Here is a 19545-nt window from a genome sequence, read left to right as displayed (position 1 = left end):
ATGACCAGACTAGATGCTCATTGGCCCATTTGAGTTTGACACCTCTGATCTAAATATACAAGTCTGCAAAATGTCAAACACAAGTCCAGTTTTTAATGAGTTTAATATAGACCTGAATATTTAAATACATACACGTTGTGAACATTACTAACATTTGATGGCATCTTCATTTGCTGAAGATTTTTACAATTTGTTTCATGATTTAGTGAAACCAACAGATATACATGCCACATACGGATAAGGGGAGAACTGGCACTTTTATCCCCACAAAATTCTTGGGAAATGAAAACCAATCATACACTCAGGTGTTTTTAAAAACCCCAAAACATTTTGATCTCCAATTTCTGTACATTTAAAAAAATATCTAAAAAAATTGCACTATTGAAAAAATGTTGTCTTCACAGGAGTGAACAGTAACCTACAGCTCCACCTGGAAAATCCTGACAGCCATGAAGAGCAGAAAACAACAAACACGTGAATGAGTCATCAAACAGTCAGATGTCTTTCACAGGAAGAATATATTTATATATTGTGCATATAACAGATAAATGAACAATTAACACAGGGACACACGATTAAACCTGGCAAAATGTACTTCATTTCACGAGCATTTGAGGCTTTTGCTCTTTTAGAAATTCAAACATTAACTCCCATCATCATCGTCATGCCTTCCACTGAAGGCAAGTGACAAAGAGAATGAAAAGCACAAGGTTTTAAGATGTAGAATCACAAAAAGTGCACAAAAAGAGAGTCAGAGAAAAGAGTCAACTAAAGGTTTACACACACAAGTATTTACAGAATGAAGGTCAGAATTCACAAAGGCTATGAATGTGTTTGTGTATAATCAGTCAAGTCTTTTGACTGGTTCTGTTTGTGTTTCACACTTTGACTTTGGCAGCAGGCAGAGTGGATTTGTCCAAGTCATCAAAGTATGGATGAGTCATGGCCGCCCGTGCCGAGATCCTTTTTGGAGGATTGTAGATCAACATTTTCTGCAGAAGAGAAATGAAACGAGTCAAGTCATGTCATGTCTTTAGGAGGCACTGGTGTTACTGGAGCTGCTAATAACAAAGTCATGATGGCAACCATCATAATTATTTTCTTGATTTATCGTTTGTGAATTGGATGTCCACAAATGTCTCAATTTGGTCACAAACTCTGACTTTTATGTTATAAAGGGAAAATATAAAGAGAAGATAATATAATCCTTTATTTCATCCCACATGGGGACATTTACAGTGTTACAGCAGCCAACAATCAATTAAAGACAATTTAATGTGCAAGAAACAGAAACATTATGAAAACAAGACGAATGACACACACACACACACACACGGTGTAGTGCACAGTTTAAAGTCATTATTAGGGATGCATGGTATCAGTCAATGTTACATTTTAAATCCAATATCAGTAAATACTAGATTTAAAATGTATTATCCAGGGATCCCACACCTTGGTTGACATCAAATTGAAGAACTTTAATGGGATAGTTCCAATTTTTCCTGACCCGCCCTAGCTCTGTCTCTTATTGGTTTAGACCAGACCTGGGCATTTTACAGCCCGCCTTTTGGCATCCATGTCCGGCCCACGGTATGTCAGTCATAAACACAGATGAACAAGTATTTATGCTGCGCATGGAACACAACTGTGTTGCTTTTATTTTGAAAAGCCTGACGTATGGACGCATATATCTGCGTCTGTCTGCACAGCGACAGGTGATGCTAGCCAGTTACCCCCGGCCCCCTAAAAATGTCGGCTCCTGTTAAAAAAAGAAAGTTCATTCCGAATGGCGCATTTTCAATCATGCTGAACTGTAGATCAGTTAAAACTACTTAACTATCCTAACAACATGGGTTCATCTCCAAGAACTGCAATCGAAATGTCTAAAATCTCAATATTCAACAGGAGTCTGGGGTATTTAGGGACAAGATTGCCGATCATGAATGGCGAGCTGCATAAACCCTGCTGCTGTTCAGTGACGGCCAGACGGAGTCTGCGCTCCGGGGACATCTGACAAAAGAATCAAGCCTAACAGTGTCGAACTGTAGATTAAAAGAATTAACAAACCCAAAAACAGTTAAATCTGCAAAAATTAGCAGGGAAATGTGTGAAATCTCAGTATTTAACTGAGGGGTATTTAGTGACAGCACTTCTGATCGCTTCACAGACCCTTCGGTCCTGTGACTGTGTCAGACGGAGTCTGTGCTCCAGTCATGGAGGAAATGCTGAACAAATACAAATACATGACTTGGATGCAGGGAAGCACACAGTACCTGGTACCAGGTAGCTAGTGGAAACTTAACCATGCCGTGCCGAGGAGGTGGAAACACGCCAATAGTTTACAATGTTTCAGTTTTTGTTCTTACCCCCAGCAGGTCGAGGCCATTCTTGTCGAGGTTTTTCACCACGGATGACAGGTTGCCGGCCTTCCATTTAGGGAATGTGTTTTTGTAGTCTGGTAGGCTCTCAACCTCTGGCCACACATCATTGTTTGGGGTTCCCAGAGTCCTGCAAGAAACAAACAAACAAATGCAGGTATTTAAAGACGTTCAAAAACAGTGGTTCCACAACAAGAATACCAGGAGCTGAATCCAGAGAACCAGGGACTAATGCCATGTTTCCATCATGGTACAGTACAGTTTATACCTGGTATCTTTAATTGGTAGGCAGGGTGTGGGCTGTGCATGACGGTCAGCGAGACTCATAACATCACAACATACTGGTGCAATGACAAAACTGTCTGTTTGGTTTGTCTCAAGATGTCAAGTTTACCATGGGAGTTGAAACACTGGTTGCAAGAGAGTGATGTTTTTTCTGTCACCCATCCAGCTGACAGTAACAGTGGTTCCACTATTGTTGTCTAGTCACAACAGGGCGTGGTTAGTTTGCTACTATTCCTAATGTTACCGCAAAAACACATCAGGGTTCTAGCTACACTTCACCATAATGGATTGAAATCCTGCAGTGCCTGCATGAACCCCCTGCTCAAAGAAGGCACATGTGCAGGCACATCTGAGGTTTTCCAAAGAACACCTGAATGACTCAGAGAACGTGATGCAGTCAGATGAGACCAACATTGAGCTCTTTGGCTTGACTCGCCTTGTTTGGAGGCAGAGAAATGCTGAATATGACCCACAAGAACACCATCCCCACTGTCAAACATGGAGGTGGACACATTATGCTTTGGGGCCCTTCTCTGCATTGAGGGACAGATGAATGGGGCCATGTGCCATAGAATCTTGGGTGAGAACCTCCTGGCCTTAGTCAGTAAACTAAAGATGGGCCGTGGATGGGGTTTCCAGCAGGACATTGACCCAAATCATATGGCCAAGGCAACAAAGGAGAGGCTCAAGAAGAAGCATATTAAGGTCCTGGAGTGGCCTTGACAGTCTCCAGACCTTAATCTGATAGGTCTGTGGCAGGAGCTTTTGGAGAGCATCTGTAAAGAGGAGTGGACCAAAACCCCTCCTGAGATGTGCACAAACCTGGTGACCAACTACAAGAAACATCTGCCCTCTGTGCTTACTAACAAGAGGCTCTCCACGAGTACCAAGTCACGTTTTGCTTGAGGATCAAATACTTATTTCATCCGTTAAAATAAACATATAATAAAATGATGGACTGTTCATGGTGTGAGGTGTACCTGAAAATCCTGAAGAGCTGGTCTATCTCCGAATCTCCATGGAACAGTGGCTTCTTAGTGGCAAGTTCAGCAAAGATGGTTCCTGTGCTCCAAACATCAACAGGGGTTGAATACCGAGGTGAACCCAGCAAAACCTCTGGAGCCCGGTACCACAGGGTGACAACCTGAGAACACACAACGATTAGGTGGGACATTTCAGAGGTTTTCCGTTTCTGATGACATTGATCCAACGTCTCATGAAGCCCAGTGGTGTGTGTGTGTGTGTGTGTGTGTGTGTGTGTGTGTGTGTGTGTGTGTGTGTGTGTGTGTGTGTGTGTGTGTGTGAAGGGTCTCACCTCGTGGGTGTAAACCCTGACAGGAACACCAAAAGCCCGAGCGAGACCAAAGTCTGCCAGTTTAATGGCCCCCTGGTTGTCGATCAGGAGGTTCTGGGGTTTCAAGTCGCGGTGGAGGATACGGCGACAGTGGCAGAAATATAGCCCCTCTAAGATCTGGTACAGGTAGCTCTGAAAGGGACATGAAGGGTGATGTTAACGGCTGGAAAAAAGAAGAACAGCACATTCATCTGAGCAGTATTTGTTTTAAACTTGAGAGCACCTTCATAAGATTTGTTCACGTCACTGATGACACTTTCACCCTTTAAACTTTACTGCCCAATAAAAATAAATACATTAAAATAAATTCATTTACAGACTGATTGTCTTAGCTATCCTTCGAATCATAAAAACATACAAGCTAGCCATTATTCTTCAAAGTCTCAGTTAATACTGCCTGATGCATTAAGAAACTTTGCATTCATTGAAATTATGTGGTTTTTCTTTATTTTGCTGTGGTGATTCTACTTTTGCTTTATTCAGCAAACATGATGCCCGTGTTGAGCAAGTAACTTTTTTGTAGTCACATGTGTGGGTATATTTAAGGATTTTTACAACTTATGTTAATATTTTAGGTCATAATACTCCAGAATTCAGTAGTCCATTTTTAAAACCAAATCCATCTACTTCATATTAAGTTTAATTAACACAAATGCATTGTTACCTTGACCAACATAGGATCCATGAACTGGTCAGAGGAAAATGAATCCAGGCACTTCTTCAGGTCCATGGACAAGAACTCAAAGATGAGGTAGAGACGAGACTCCTGCATCAGGACGTCTAGGAGTCTGCCATGTGAATGAAAATTTAAAAAATAAATAAATCAGTGACCTAGAGATCCTGTAAAAAAAAAACCATCACTTCTGACGTTGTCACCCCACAGGTAAAGGTTTTCGTAACCACCTTACCAAATGTGTGTGTTTATAAAAAGTTGCTGTGTTTAAAATAAGGTTTTACAGAAATTATGTCAGGTTTTCTGTGTTTTTACACATTTGTATGAAAGTGAATGGCAAGATTGTTGTGTAAAGCAGCTTTGAGTGGTCATCACAACTAGGGTACAGTACGGGCTATGAAATTTTTATTTTACCATCTCAGCTAGCTACCAAAATAAAGGCAGTAGTGTAGGAGCAGGTACAGTGAGTCACGACTGAACGTGAGACCACAGCTATAAAAAGGTGTTGAATTTTTATATCAACACCATGTTTAAGGAGGCGTTGAGCTAGTTGAGGGCTGAACAACTTTGAATAAATATCTAATTGTGATTATTTTGACAGGAATTGCGATTGTGATACGATTCGCAATATCAGAGGGAATGACAATGTTTACGTTACTCTCATTTAAAAAACACTTGATTAATGAATGATTACGGCGTGATATTTGTGCACATCTGTGAGAAACAAAGACGTTCTCACGTTCTACTCTCCCGAGTTTGTCGCCGATGCATCTGGTAACGTTTTCAGCCGCGTGGCTCGTCTGAGCTTCGGTCGTTTTGAGAATTATATCTTTCAGCTCCCATTCCTCGTCTATGAAATGTGCGGTGACTGTCACAGATGCCTCCGTGACAACTCTGTCAGTGATGGGCACTCGGCTAAGAGCCGTGTACCATGACGGCTCAAGCTCTTGGATGAAGTCTTTGAATATGTTAATCAGTCTCATGTCTTTGCAAATAAAGCATACCAGTTTGTCTGCATTAGCATTCTGACGAGCGGCTGTAAACCCCGCGATGTGGAGGGAGGCAAAAAATACATAATTCTTGTCTGCTCTGACTTAATTTGTAATATTTCAGTTAGTTGATGAAAAGTCAAAAACTTTCCACACATGGCTTTTTAGAGTGGTGACCTCCGTGGGTGTATTACCGCCATCTGCAATTTATGACAGAACGTGAGATTGTTGCTCTGTACGTGAGCAAAGCATTTTGTTTTTCACACGTGGACAGACAGAGGAAACAGGTCGAGTCGCCAAGGTTTAACAGGTGTATTAAAAAAAACAAAACAACACATTCGAACAGTAATTACAACATTCAATAATTGATTTTTTTTTTTGAATATTAGAATTATGTTCGACTCGCAAAATTCTTTCCAACAGCCCTAATAGATCAAATCAACAATTAATCTATCTATAAATTATACTTTGACAGACACTTTGGCTCCTCCTGTGATTTGAATATTACAGTAGACCGTATTGCGAATTTAACTTGATTTCAATGAATTGTTCAGCCCTTGTCATGAAGTCGTATTTTTAGACATGCCTAAAGTTTTTTGAAGATTACTGGAGATAAACTATTTTCAGTTTGAAAGCATAAAGTATTTAGACACTGTGCAAGGACACACAAAGTTGTAGGATCACTGTGGATCCCACATTATGTGACGTGCTTTCCGGTGAGCTGAAAGTTGTAACAGTTAAGAGTTCTCTCTTCATACTCTAGCATCTGAAGTTACATATAGCAGTCAAATACATGGTGATGTGTTAATTGCAATTCATTGCTTGTACAATGGCTGGCATTGTAACACGTGTATTATTAGTGTATTATGTCTGTCGTTTGAATAGGAAGGGCAAACAGGTTTTTAACCACTGAGGTGCTAACTGGCGCTAACTGGAAGTGTCTTTTGTTTAGAGTGTTTTGGAGCAAGTAAGGAGCATTAAATACTAATTTGAATGAATCAATCAAGGCTAGGGCTGAACAATGAATCAAAATCTCCATGAAATCACAATTGGCGCAATATTTATTTAAGCCAAAATGCATATCAGAATACAATTTTTAGATTAAATATTGTGCTGACCAACAAATCATATTCGACAGACCTTTGGTTCGCACAGAAAACGGCCATTCCCTCTAATAACGCAAATCATACCGCAATCACAACCAGTCGAAATAATGGTAGTTAGATATTTATTCAAACTTTGCTTAGCCCTATTAAGGCTTTGTCTTTTGGGACAAACAATTCGCAAAAGAGCCTCAAACTAATGAGCAGGTAAGGCAGCTCAGTAGCTAGTAATGGGTCATACATGAAAAACGGTAACAGGTAAAATTATGCATGAAACCAGGTTTACATTTGTCCTTTTCATGTCTATAGGTTGACTGCACAACTTTTATTGTAGTAGTGTTGTCAAGCTTTTCCATGCATTTGTCCTTTCTTTCTGATGAACTTTACTCTTACAAAGAGCGAGGACCACAATTATTATTTGCATCCATGAGTGTCTCCATAAGTTTTCTCCCGCTTATCCAGTTTTCTTCCAGTCCAAAAACATGGAATAAGGGGATTAGGTAAATTGGACACTGTGAGTGTGAATGGTTATTTGTCTATATGTGGCTATGCGATGGACTGGCGAACTGTCCAGGGTGTACCTGCCTATCAGCTGAGATTGGCACAGCACCGCCCACGACCCTCATGTGGAGGATAAAGCGGTAGAAAATGGATGGTCTCGCCATTAGATTTTTTACCCTTACTCTAACCGTCAATGAGTTGTTTCATCCGTAATATGCAGAAAACCGAGTAAGATAACGATTAGTGTTTCTCAAACCTCAAAATGAAGACATCCTAAAATGTTTTGTCGACAAACCAAAAAGTTAGCATACTCTCACCAGAAGATATTAACATGAGTTACCTTTTTTTTTTGGATTTTATTATAATATTCACAAAGACAATAAAATACAGGACCTGTATTTGATACAGGACCACTGTACCACACTTACAATTACAAGTACACAAAGTGTGATCTGGATTCTTACTATGTTCTAACAGGTAAAATACACCAAATCATTATTATAGACTTATCTTGCCTAGTGTTCTCTAAGTTGGACTGTGGCAGCCAAACACTGTCTAAATTGTCCACCACAGTTTCATAACTAACTGAAACTTGAACATCATTCTGTGGCACAATCTTTACAGAGGTAGCATACCGTACAACGTTGGGATGCTTGAGCTCTTGTAGGAGGGAGATCTCTCGGACCGCGGTGCTGGGAACGCCCTCTTCTTCACTCTCCAGACGGATCTTCTTCATGGCCACAACCTGACCTGTGGCCTTGTGTCTGCCCTTGTACACCACACCATAGGTACCTGCACAAACAAGTTACCAGTGTGATTCAGATAATATGATTAACATTTAGCCCTGGCATTGTTAAATTAGTGTTGTTGCAGAAAACATGTCAAAGTAACTGTACTGCCACGAAGGCTACACATAAATTTAGCAGCCAAACGTTTCATAATTGAATGCATCCTTAAATTGCAATTATACAGTATACAGCACCAAGTACAAGGCTACACAAATAATCAAAAAAACTAGATTAGTGAATGCTAGAGAAGACGACAGAAGAAACAAAAAAAAGGTAAAAGGGACTAAAAGCAAAATAATAATGGTAATGAAAGACTAAAACATACAATAAAAAGCAAAGATTTAGGTATAAAAAAAATGGATAAAGGACCAGGATAAGGGCAGATAGTTAAAAATAGTTAGGACAATGGTCACAAGAACACCATACAGCAACATGATGACATCTGCAGTGCTACAGGAATTCCACTGGTCAAAAAAATATTGTGTTTTGTTTGACAGACTAAAATAAAACCGCAATTGTTTTCGTGAAAATCACAGTTAAGATGCAACAAATAAAGAATCACACCACATCAATCATCTTGCAATCTGTTAAAATACTCACAATACATTTTTTTACAAGTATAAGTCTATGCAACAATCTTATGACAAATCGAAGACACAGGCACACTTAAAACCCACCTTCTCCGATTTTCTCTATTTTCAAGTAATCGTCCATTATTGCCTGAAAGATCAAGTAAAACAATTATTAGTAGGGGTTCCATTTTGAAACATATACTCAGTTATGGTGGCGACATGGAGTTTGAGAGACCATCTTACTTGCAGTAATGTAACCTAACAAGCAGCGCTGGCGTGAAAGGTTGACGTAACTTGTACAAATACAACGTTTGAAGTTGTACCATCGTGTGATTAACAGCTCAGCCATTAACACGCTCTATAACATGTAAGTCTATGGCTTTCATTAAGTCACCGATTCACACTAGAAGCGCATTCGTGCTGTGGTTACGCTACTTTACTAATACATATAATAATGATAATAATAACAATAATAATAATAAATACATTCATATTTCGCCAGTGGTGTTTAGATAGCTACAGTTACGTTTGCCGTTTTCTTCATGATGAGCTAGCATGTTAAGGTTAAGAACGTTAGCTTAACTAGTACCAAACCCTGAAGTTATTTCTGTTTAGTTTGTGACATGTAATTCACGGATTATTCGTGCCCATGTCTTTATCTAACGTGTCAGCAAGTTAAGCTCCAGTCTTAATGACGGCTAAACCGAGTTTTCGTTACCTGACAGTGCGCGGCTTGCTGCAACGGGTAGCCTCTGTATACTCAGGGTGGACTGCCGTTGGAACGTCCACGAGCGGTTTTGAATAAGCCGCAGCGCTACAGTGGTTCGAAACTGACCAATGAGCTCAGCTGCTGTACTTTCAAAACGCACCAATCAGCGAAGACAACGCTGTCACGTGACCAGAGCGGGAGAGAACGCGCCGACGGAGGCTGTGTGTCCCAATGCCCCGAGTGTCGTCTTTCAGGCAGGAAAGGAAACAGCTACTGTACTGTATTCATGTCAATGTTTAAAGATCTGAGATGTTCATTGTGGTTTGACCATGAAAGGATTTGAAAGTGAACAGTAGAATCTTGACTTTAATTCAACCAGGACTCAGGATTCATGTGCTTGTAAGTGGTCTAATGTACTTGAAACTGCTGAATGAGCTTCTCCCTTCTCCCTGTAGGTGTCACTACAGTGGATCAGCTGCTTTTTCAATGATCCACATACAGATCCCCTTCCTGATGCAACCATACCATTAATCCACAGTTGGGGAGTGTCCTATGTGAATGAGTGAATGGCAAAGAACTGTAGCATAAAGCAGCTTTGTGTGGTCATCACAACCAGAAAAGCTCTATATAAATACACCAGCACCTGACCTGTCAGGATTCAACCCGGCAACCTGTACCACTCCTACAGTAAAGTGCATCATAATAAAATGTGTATTGATTAGAGCTGAAACAATTAATCGATTACTAAATTAATCGATAACTATTTTGATAATCGATTAATCGGTTTGAAGCTTTTTTCATGATTAAAACAAGATTTCCGATTGTTTAAGCTTCTTAATTGTAAATATTTTCTTAATTTATTTGCTCTGGATAACAAAGAAATCATTAAAAGTGAAGTATTTTGGTTTGTGGACAAAACAAGACATTTAAGAACATCATCATTTCCAAGTTTGATGAACACTGATCAACATTTTTAAAGTTTTCTGATATTTTATGGACCAAATGATTATTATATTAAATAATTTTCATAATTGATTAATAATCGACAGATTAATCAATTACGAAAATAATAGTTAGTTGCAGCTCTAGTAATCTAGTAATTATTATTTCTAGCTGCAAATGAAGACACAAGGAGAGTGTTGACTTAAGTTGTGTAGCTGAATTCCACTTGGAATTCCATTTATTCACTTTTAACATGTACATGTTAGTTACAACCACAGACTCTTAAATGAATGGCACAATATAGTAGTTCTATACATCAGTGATTACAAGACCAATAATAATAATAATAATAACAACATAAGACATTTTTACAGCTTAAAACCATAAGATAGCTGAAAGGTGTTTCGATTCCTCACATCGGCTGCAGTGACACCAGCCCTCATTCTTCCCAAACTCATAAATAAATAAATAAAACGTCATAAAAACACAGAAAGAGTTCAAGTGCTGCAAGACACAAAATATACACATAAGAGTCCGAAGCCTCTGTGTCACTGAATCAAACTGTTGCACAACACTTAAGAGACGCTTCTCAACTTTTCCTTATCAACAAATTCTATTACAAGTGCCTTCATCCAGAAGGACCTGTGTGTCCTACAGTACACGAGATAACAGGTGGGTCTATGTTGTCGCTAAGTTGGTCTGTGGGCACAGGCTGGGAAATATAGTATATTTGTTTTAGAACTTTTTGAGTCTTTTAACTGAGCTCTTAAATCTCCACACTACAAATAAAAATAATGACTTTCAACGGAGGCTCGAGCTCATAGGAACCACCTTACCTGAAACGTGTGTCTGAGAACCAAAATAACCAAATAAAAGGCTGTTAGTTATAACAAAACAAAAGGCCCTTCAATGTTATATCATTCCTGATTTTGGATGTACAGTACATGAGTACTTTTCCTGGGGTACCTTTGACGTACAGGGTTTTTCTACTGTGTTCACATCTGTCCATGTTTGTTAACCTGATTGAACTGGACTTGTTTACACATGTCAAAGTCAAATAAAAGCTATGTTAAGACTCTGTGAGAGAACATAAGCAGTTACAGGCACAACATGCACACTTTGAATTGATGCTGTTTTTTCAACGTCATGTTTCTCCACATTGAATTGATAGTGACTCAGCAGACTAAACTAGAACGCTCAAACCCTTCATCCCTCATCATATGAAGCACAAGAACAACTGTGTATTTCTACAGCCTCACTAGATGTGGGGTTTAAAGTATAAGTGCAAATATAAAATGCATTTAAAGTATAATTATGACTTAGTAGATATTTTTCTTTGTCGTACCTTTACTGAATGACATGCTCTGGTGCACTGCCATTGACGATGATTGTTTAAGTTTACTACCTAAAGCCAGGACAAATGTCAGGGAGCTTTCTTTGTTTAATATTATTGGTCTCAGTTAATCGTCTATGTTTTGTTTCCCATGTATGATGCACTATAATAACAGGACGCCCAGACCTCGGGTCGTCTTTAGCGCTTCCCCTCTTGAATTGGAGCGTTGTCCACTAATGTTTCATTGCTCTGGCGTTACTGTTACTCCTTCGTAAGACTATGAAGGTTTCATATGTTACATGTCTGGTTGTATTGGTGACTGGCTTCATCAGAAATGATAGTCTGACACGTATCCTCCACTGCGATGACGAGCGCATGTACTGCATGTCACAGCTGAAGATCTCATGGGTCTGCTGCCTTTAGTTTGAAAACCCCGACCTTATGCTGCCATGAAGGGCAAATGCCAGCATAAGGTCGGATTTTCCCTCCGAGGACTAGGATTATTTACAGCAAACTTAATTTAACTGGTCAGTCTTTGAGTTACTTTGGGCCAAATGACTGACTAGACAGTGAAACTAAGAAAAACCTAAATGTAAACTAACCCCAATATTAAAATTCACCATGTAAATTCAATGACAATTCAAAGCAATACACTACATTTATCAATCTTAAAAACTTCAAATATAACACCAGTCTCCATCTGCCCTGTGATCAGATCGTGATTTCTAATGATCTGACATGGACTCAGGTTTTTACAGCAGAGTCTTCACACATGTTGTGGGTCTGGGTCCAGCAAAAGACTTGTGGGGCAAACGTGTGCTCAGTGTCCCCAGACGTCCCACATGACAATATGAAGATCAGACAGTCAGCAGTCTGTGATGATGGTGACATGAAACAGGAAGTGACGCTGATGCTCAGGTTGGAGAAAGTGACAGTGTCTTCTCTCATTGTCTTTATTCATCACCCCTCTTGTTTGTCTCTGCTCCACTCACGTGTCCGTCTGTCGCCCGTGGTCCCTGTCCCTCTCTCTGGGCAGAGGTCAGCCATCGTGGACTCTCAGCAGCCTCTACTTGTGCTCTGCAGCTCATTAAAGGTGAGACGATGTGGAGAAACACAGCTTCAGGGTGTAGGGGTTAGACCCATCTGAAAACACACACACACACACACACACATTTAGGCTGGGCGATACGGCTTATAAATAATATCTGGATATCTTTAGTCTGTATATAGGAGCTATATGGGGATATAAAGCTGCACACAGGTTGTTTTCTTCTCTTTTCTGTAAATACACTCTAACATAAAATATCTACTGTTTATGATATATGGATGATAGACCTTGGATTCAAATGATGGCTGCAATCATGTACATGTCACTTTAATGTATGTAATGTCTGTAGTGATAAGTCGTCCTTAAATGATCTGAATCTGCAGAATAACGGCAAGTTAGTAAATGTAGAGTAGAAATAAGAACAGTATTTCTCTCTGGTTATGAACTTAAAGCACAGCTCTTGAATAAATGCATGCTTTCACTTATATAAAGTGGTCAAAAGTAGCCAGTGTTGTGTAATGAATGATCCATCAACATAATAAATCTTCTGTAAGTTTATACGAATGCCAATACATCTATGTATTATTATTATATTTTTTATGTAAAATGTTATTTTAGGACTGCTTTCTGTCTGTGAATATTTTTATGTGTTACAGTTCCTTAAATAAGGAACACCTAAATGAAGTTTTAAATGACTGGATGTTTTCATAATCCAGTATGTTCTATATCTGAACATTTGCGTTCAAACACAGGTTTGAAATAAAAGCAGTGTATTTAAAAAAAAAAAGTCAAATTCCCTCTGAAATACACTTATCATTACCTTTGATGTCAGATAATACCTGCGTAGTTTCTGTCTTTTTAATGTTTCATGAAGAATATTTAGAAAGAATGAAATTCACTATAAATATGGTCAAATTCTGCTTTAACACAAATAATTGGTTCTTCTCTAACAGTTCATCTTCATCAGTTACGTAGTCTGACATGTTTGTCTGATGACGTCCCACATGAATGAATGTTATCTTGAGAGAGTGGACATTTAACACACGAGTGATGTCACAGACAGACTTACTGGGTATCCTGATCTGGTAGTGATTAAGAACAGTAAGAACCTCCACAGCCTCCGTCTTATTGTCAAACTCCAACAAGCCAGAGATGGTCTTAGAGGAGGCTGAAAGAAAAGTGAGTAAAAATAGCTCACACAGGGAGGCTCGCTTCTAAATCCATCTGTTCACACAGAGACTGGCTAACAACAACAACAACACCAACACCAAACATTTATTCATTAACAGTGCTGAACAACCTTATATGTTTAAGTTCTACTCACGTTTGGCATCAAACATCTTGAATTTGACAAAGCCCGGCACATCATGCTCTTTACACAGCTGCAAACACACAGTCATTGAAACCATAAACATGCTGCTGTAGGACATGAGACATAAGACCTGGCAACCCAGTGAGCACTGAATGACCTCCAAAAATCTCAGGTGCTATTTTACTGACCACAATCACCCTCTGAGGGACCAGTTCATGTTGTTGCCGTCTCAATGCTGGCTGTAACCCTAATTGCCCCTCGGGGACAATAAACATACACAGGAATCACTGTCAACAGGAGGAAGCTCCTGCAGCTAAAATATAGTCCTAATGCGCAGAATTCAAGCAGCTACAGTGTATCAAATCACTGACTTCCTGCTGAGTTTGAAAGAGGGACTGAAGAGAAAGATATTCAAGTGAAACCACTGTGACATTCAGTGCTCTCCATGGTGCTTTGTTTGTGTCGTCAGACAACAACAAAGGAGTTTATAGTGGTTTACGTGGCTTACCCTCAGTAAATGGTCCTGTGATATGCAGGGAGGAACATTGTAATAGTGCAGCACTGCAGACGGAGGCTGGATGATGTTCTTGGACACCTGTCCGGCGCTGCTGAAGCGATTGTTCCTGGTCATGGCAAAGTCTTTATAGCTGCTGCTGCCGTCTTCTAACTCAAACACCTGACTGGGGATCACTGCGTGCTGTTTAGACACACTGCACACAACACAACACAACACAACACAACACAACACTTATGTTAGACTTGAACAGTGCTGAACAAATACCGTTTAACATCAGTTTAACAAATATACACAAGAGTTTGCCTTATTACACAACTGTGTACTAAGATTTTATTTATCTTGACCTCTCCATCATCAAATTGATAAAAAAAATGACAATATAATTTGATAATAGAATTGTTGTAATAACATTATCAGTACAATATATGCTGATATTGGCTTAAACATCTATTATTGGATAACGGCAAACGAGCCAAGATCCCCCAATATGACGAATGACTGAAACAGGAGCCTGAATCGGCTGCTTCCTCCTTGACTTCTATGCTGACGCCCTTTCCATCTTTATTATCTTGAATTATATTTTAAAGATATAAATATTGAAAAGAAAAAAAGGATTCCATCTTGTGTCTGCTCCACGCTCAGTTCCTCTGGGAGCCTGAGGGTTCTGCGCAGTATCTTAGCTGCGCTTTTTAGGTTGAACCCTAACCCTGGACAGAGATCTCAGATGTGGTTCCTGGATTCTGTTCTTATCACCACAGGGACCACAGCTGCCTTTACTCCCCAAAACCTTTCCAGCTCCTCTCTCAGCCCTTGGTGTTTCTCAAGCTTCTTGTGTTCCTTCTTCTCGACGTTGCTGTCACATCTATCACTACTGCTTTTCTGCTGCTTATTGACAACCACTATATCTGTTTGATTACCCACCACCTGTTTGGCTCTGGAAGCAAGATGGAAGAAAGCATCTTCCATTTTGATCCTTGCTAACAAGACATATGAAATAATAAAGCATAAACTGTGTGTGTACATGTGCTCCTCACCAGACATTGAGTCTCTTGCCAAACACCTTGATGCTGTTGAGGTGTGTGATTGCTCTGTCCACAGCATACTCATCTCCCATCTCAACCAGTGCTGTACCTGGAACACTCTTCATGAACTTCACCTGTGTGTACACACACACACACACACTGGTCATTACATTAGAACAGCTGTATTTGTAATGACACCTGAGGCTAATTTGAACACTCTACACAATTTAAAATGAAATGTTGCAGTAAGAATATCACGTCACTGATCATAAGTGAATATAAACATTGTCATTAGCAATGAGAGAGTTAATTATATTCACAGTCTTGCCTTCAAAATGATGATGTATAAATGATCATACCCTACTGATGCACTCATAGTATCCCACAATGTATTGTATTAAGCAGTGTACAACCAATACAGACATCATTTTCTGCACTTGTACTAACTGAGAAAGAGAACAGGTGTATTTATGTAATGTGGAGGTTTCGCCAGGAGGTGGCATATTCTGACAGGGAATTCAAAAATGATGGATCTACTGTGCAGTGGCCATTTGTAGAAAAAACTACTAAAAGACCACTCCTGCACCAAAAGAAACATCATGTTCAATGCAGGTTATATTGCAATTGTGTGTGTTCTTTAGTGTCCAGAAGCAAACAAACAAAAGAACAAAGGAATCCTGTCTCCTTCTCTCACTGTGGTAAAACAAAAACAAAACAGGTGCATTCTGGTTGTGATATAAATAAGACATGATGCCCACTAGGCATCAAAAGTTATCGGTATACATCAAAATGTTCTGACTGACTGATGCACTAATGACATTGAAAAAGAAATAATTTCATTTATATTTAAATATACATTACAATGAATCATAATCCCAAACCTTAAAAAAACCTGCAAAATAGACATTACATACAGTGAAAAAAAATATGAAATCTGTGCAAAATAAAGACTCTAAAAATGTGCAATGTTAATAATAATCCCACTTGGGATACTATCAGCGAGGCTACACACACACACACACACACACACCTACCTTCTCAATGTTGCCATAAAGACAGAAGAGGTTGAAAATGCGTGTGCAGTTCATCTTGGACGGATGGAGGCCGCTCACCATAGCAACAGAGCTAGGGGCGTGGCCAGAGTACGAAGAGGACGACTGGGGCAGAGGGTAGGAGACCATGTCAGGAACATCCACTGATGACAGCTTATACCTGCTGTTGCCAGGCAGAGGCAGCAGGGGGCAGGGTGCACCTGAGGAGGCAGATACATTGAGCTGAGGTTTTGTTGTAAGCACTGTGGCTGTGCAGTGAACTTATGTACAACTTACAGCAGAGCAGAGTGTGGTATTGAGAGTCCACAATAAGATCCAGGACGTTTGGTCTTTACTCCGTCTCTTGACAGTTCATAAATTAATTAACTATGAGTCTCTTTCTCATTTTTCTTCAAAAGCTGATTTCAAAATGTCTGGAGGATTGGATACGGACATTCTCTGGAGATTTAAGCTGGGAGGAGCAGACAGGAACATCTCTGCAGACATTTGCATTCACACATACTGTATACTCCCACCAGATCATCTCCAAAGCCCTCTCTTATAAACCATTCACCATGACTTAAATGTAATGGCATGGTCATGGTCAACAATTATAAACTGACATGTTTCAGCCTCAGGTTTTCATCAAGAGAGTCAAACACATGTGAGAAACCAGAGAGTGTGCTTCAGAATTGACTTTGACTTTGTTTCTATATGTTTCCCATCACAACATCGTATATCACAACAGTAACTTTCATTTTTGGTAGAGACTCATGACACAATTACATTATTACATACTCAATAATGAATCTTTCTTAGCATGGCGAGATTTGTGAACAGGAAGAAGACACAGTCTGGGTGAAACCAGCCGAGTCTGCCAGTGGAAAAAAGTGGAAAAACCAACTATTTAGTAGCCGGTGGGCAATATAAGATATTCATTATGATATTAGACAGAATTGCAAAGTAAAAGTGCTTGTTTTGATATAAAATGATTCACAATAAAAACATATTTATGATGCACAAAAACAGAGAATTAAATTCAAAATGTAGGATAATTGTGATTAAAACAACTTAAATATCTGTCATTTCATGTTGAGTGTAATACATTTAATAAAGCAATGATTACAACCGAATGTCTTATTACTATTATTCATATATTTCCGGCAAATACATTTAGTCTTATATTCTGTCTCTATTCCATCACCTCGCAGTGGTGGGCGGGCCGCATGTAATCGATTGGAGGGCCACATGTGGCCCCCGGGCCACCAGTTTGACACATGTGTGTTATTGCTATGCAACTAGCTTGGCTCATCGATGACATTACCTGGGCTTTGGTTTCGCGGTGTAGGTATGACATTGTCTGTGACGGGAGCTTACACCGCGGTTTCAGTGTCTTCAGCAGGTGACAAACCCGGTGTTCTCTTCCCTTGTCCGAGTTGGGTGGCAGAGTTAGCGTTAATTCTTTGGCAGCCGCTAACGTTGGCGTTAGCCTCTCCGGGTGAAAACGGCTAACGTGGTTTCTCAACTTAGTGGTATTCCTGCGGTATTTGATTTTTGTGTGACACTTGTCAGTGTCCTCATAAAATGTAAAACGGGTCCAAGTGGCCGCTTTTAAAATGCTAGGTTCATTTTTAATCACCTTTTCCTCAGCCATGTCGCACAACGAATGAGGTGACGTCACTCAGATGAGACGCATTTACCGTAGTTACTGTGAACCGTGGGAAAGAGTAGACAATAGAGACCAGAGAGTGGGTTGAAACTCAGCACGACTTGAACCGGCGCGGCCCGAAAATCAACAAGATACGCTAGTAGGCTAAAATCGATTATGGTGTGTCACTGCATCCATGCATTATCGTACAAACGATTCATTTCAACACCCCTACTTTCCAGACTTAACAGCGTTAACCAGGCGAGAAGACACTGGATTTTGTCCCTTCATTTTAACAGTGAAGTTACCCTAGGAGGTGACTACGTGACAAAAATGTGTGTGTGGTTGTTGTGAGACAGCTTAAAGACAGAGTAATCACAAGCATCAAAGGATCAGTTTTCAGGAGAAGTTATACCTGCTGCTGAACCATTACATGAGCGGGGCATTCTACACCTCACCAAAGTGAATGTCTCCGTGTGTGTGTGTGTTTGCGTAGGAGAGTGTCCATTTTCATTTCTGAGGTATGGACACTGTAGATTAAGTAGCAGCATTGTGTGAGGGAGCTGATTCAGTTACCACTTTAATTCTAAGTGCGCATAGGTGTCTCAGTCTTACCATAGCCATTCTCACTGTAGGATGATGGGTGTTCTCCTAAGATGGCTTGTCTCTGCCTTCCCTTGCCACGGTCTGAAACACACATACACACAATAAACGTTTTAGAGTGGAATACTTTACTACTTCAGAACACTAATCAGAACAAGGCAGCCTCCGTCCGTACATTCTCATGCAGTTAGGTTGAGCTACAACTTCCCCATTTGATTAAACTACTGTCCTTGTTTCAGAATACAAGCCCTACCGGGAAATCAATTTATTAGATGGAATATGTTCAACTCTGCTCCGCTGGAGGCGGATATTAACATTTTTGGTTTCAGGCCATCACATCAAATTCAATTGCAGATACTTTGTCAAAAAATCCTATTCTTCTCCTTTCAGCTTCCACAGCAGGTCATCTGCCTCCACCTCATCCTATCCCTCGTGTCCTCTTCTGTTACCTCCTAACACACCTTCCCCCTCTCCTCCTCCTTTGAGTTCGGCCAACAGCAGCATAGTTTCCACTGGCATCCTGTTGGTCGACAATACCAATTGCGGTCGTTGTTAACCTAGGCCTTGACCAATTAGTTATGGCAATGTTATTTTCAGTGATCCGCATATTGATTTGGCAAAGCTTTCACTCCAGGTGCCCTTCCTGACACAACCCTCCCCCTTTATCTGGGCTCCTTTATCCAGGAGATGAGAACTACAGTGGGTGACCCACTGCTTCAAGGTTGCTGAGAGCTGCG

At 40.1% G+C, this 19545-nt stretch overlaps 2 protein-coding genes across 2 annotated transcripts in view; both read right to left on the bottom strand.

The window, feature by feature from the left end:
* Window positions 1–499: 499 nt before the first annotated feature.
* On the bottom strand, window positions 500–9464 carry cdk1 (cyclin dependent kinase 1). Its single transcript, XM_058652283.1, has 8 exons — window positions 9362–9464; window positions 8749–8791; window positions 7919–8075; window positions 4682–4805; window positions 3979–4149; window positions 3644–3807; window positions 2367–2508; window positions 500–992 (listed from the first exon to the last, which is right to left on the bottom strand). Exons 2-8 carry the CDS (start codon window positions 8783–8785, stop codon window positions 879–881), a joined length of 909 nt encoding a protein of 302 aa, XP_058508266.1. The 5' UTR covers window positions 8786–8791; window positions 9362–9464; the 3' UTR covers window positions 500–878.
* Window positions 9465–10496: 1032 nt separating this feature from the next.
* The window catches only part of LOC131474137 (heterogeneous nuclear ribonucleoprotein L-like), a 31793-nt gene continuing 22744 nt past the window's right edge, over window positions 10497–19545 (bottom strand). Inside the window, exons 8-14 of the mRNA XM_058651877.1 lie at window positions 18821–18892; window positions 16561–16778; window positions 15539–15660; window positions 14496–14697; window positions 14000–14057; window positions 13745–13843; window positions 10497–12770 (exon numbers count right to left, since the gene is read on the bottom strand). Coding sequence (XP_058507860.1) covers window positions 12715–12770; window positions 13745–13843; window positions 14000–14057; window positions 14496–14697; window positions 15539–15660; window positions 16561–16778; window positions 18821–18892 — 827 coding nt within the window. The 3' untranslated portion in view covers window positions 10497–12714. The remainder of the gene's footprint in view (window positions 12771–13744; window positions 13844–13999; window positions 14058–14495; window positions 14698–15538; window positions 15661–16560; window positions 16779–18820; window positions 18893–19545) is intronic.

This window comes from Solea solea, chromosome 15 (genome assembly GCF_958295425.1).
Source record: "Solea solea chromosome 15, fSolSol10.1, whole genome shotgun sequence".
NCBI lineage: Eukaryota > Metazoa > Chordata > Actinopteri > Pleuronectiformes > Soleidae > Solea > Solea solea.
The sequence above is the reverse complement of the archived record's forward strand: the minus strand, read 5'-3'. Positions and strand labels throughout refer to the sequence as shown.

Excerpts from the sequence above, each read along its gene's own strand:
- cdk1 (XM_058652283.1), bottom strand. The coding sequence starts at position 8,785 with ATGGACGATTACTTGAAAATAGAGAAAATCGGAGAAG. Across the intron at positions 4,806-7,918 it reads AAGCATCCCAACGTTGTACG|ACTCCTAGACGTCCTGATGC; the intron begins GTATGCTACCTC and ends TTCACATGGCAG. Across the intron at positions 3,808-3,978 it reads TCAGGGTTTACACCCACGAG|GTTGTCACCCTGTGGTACCG; the intron begins GTGAGACCCTTC and ends GTGTGTTCTCAG.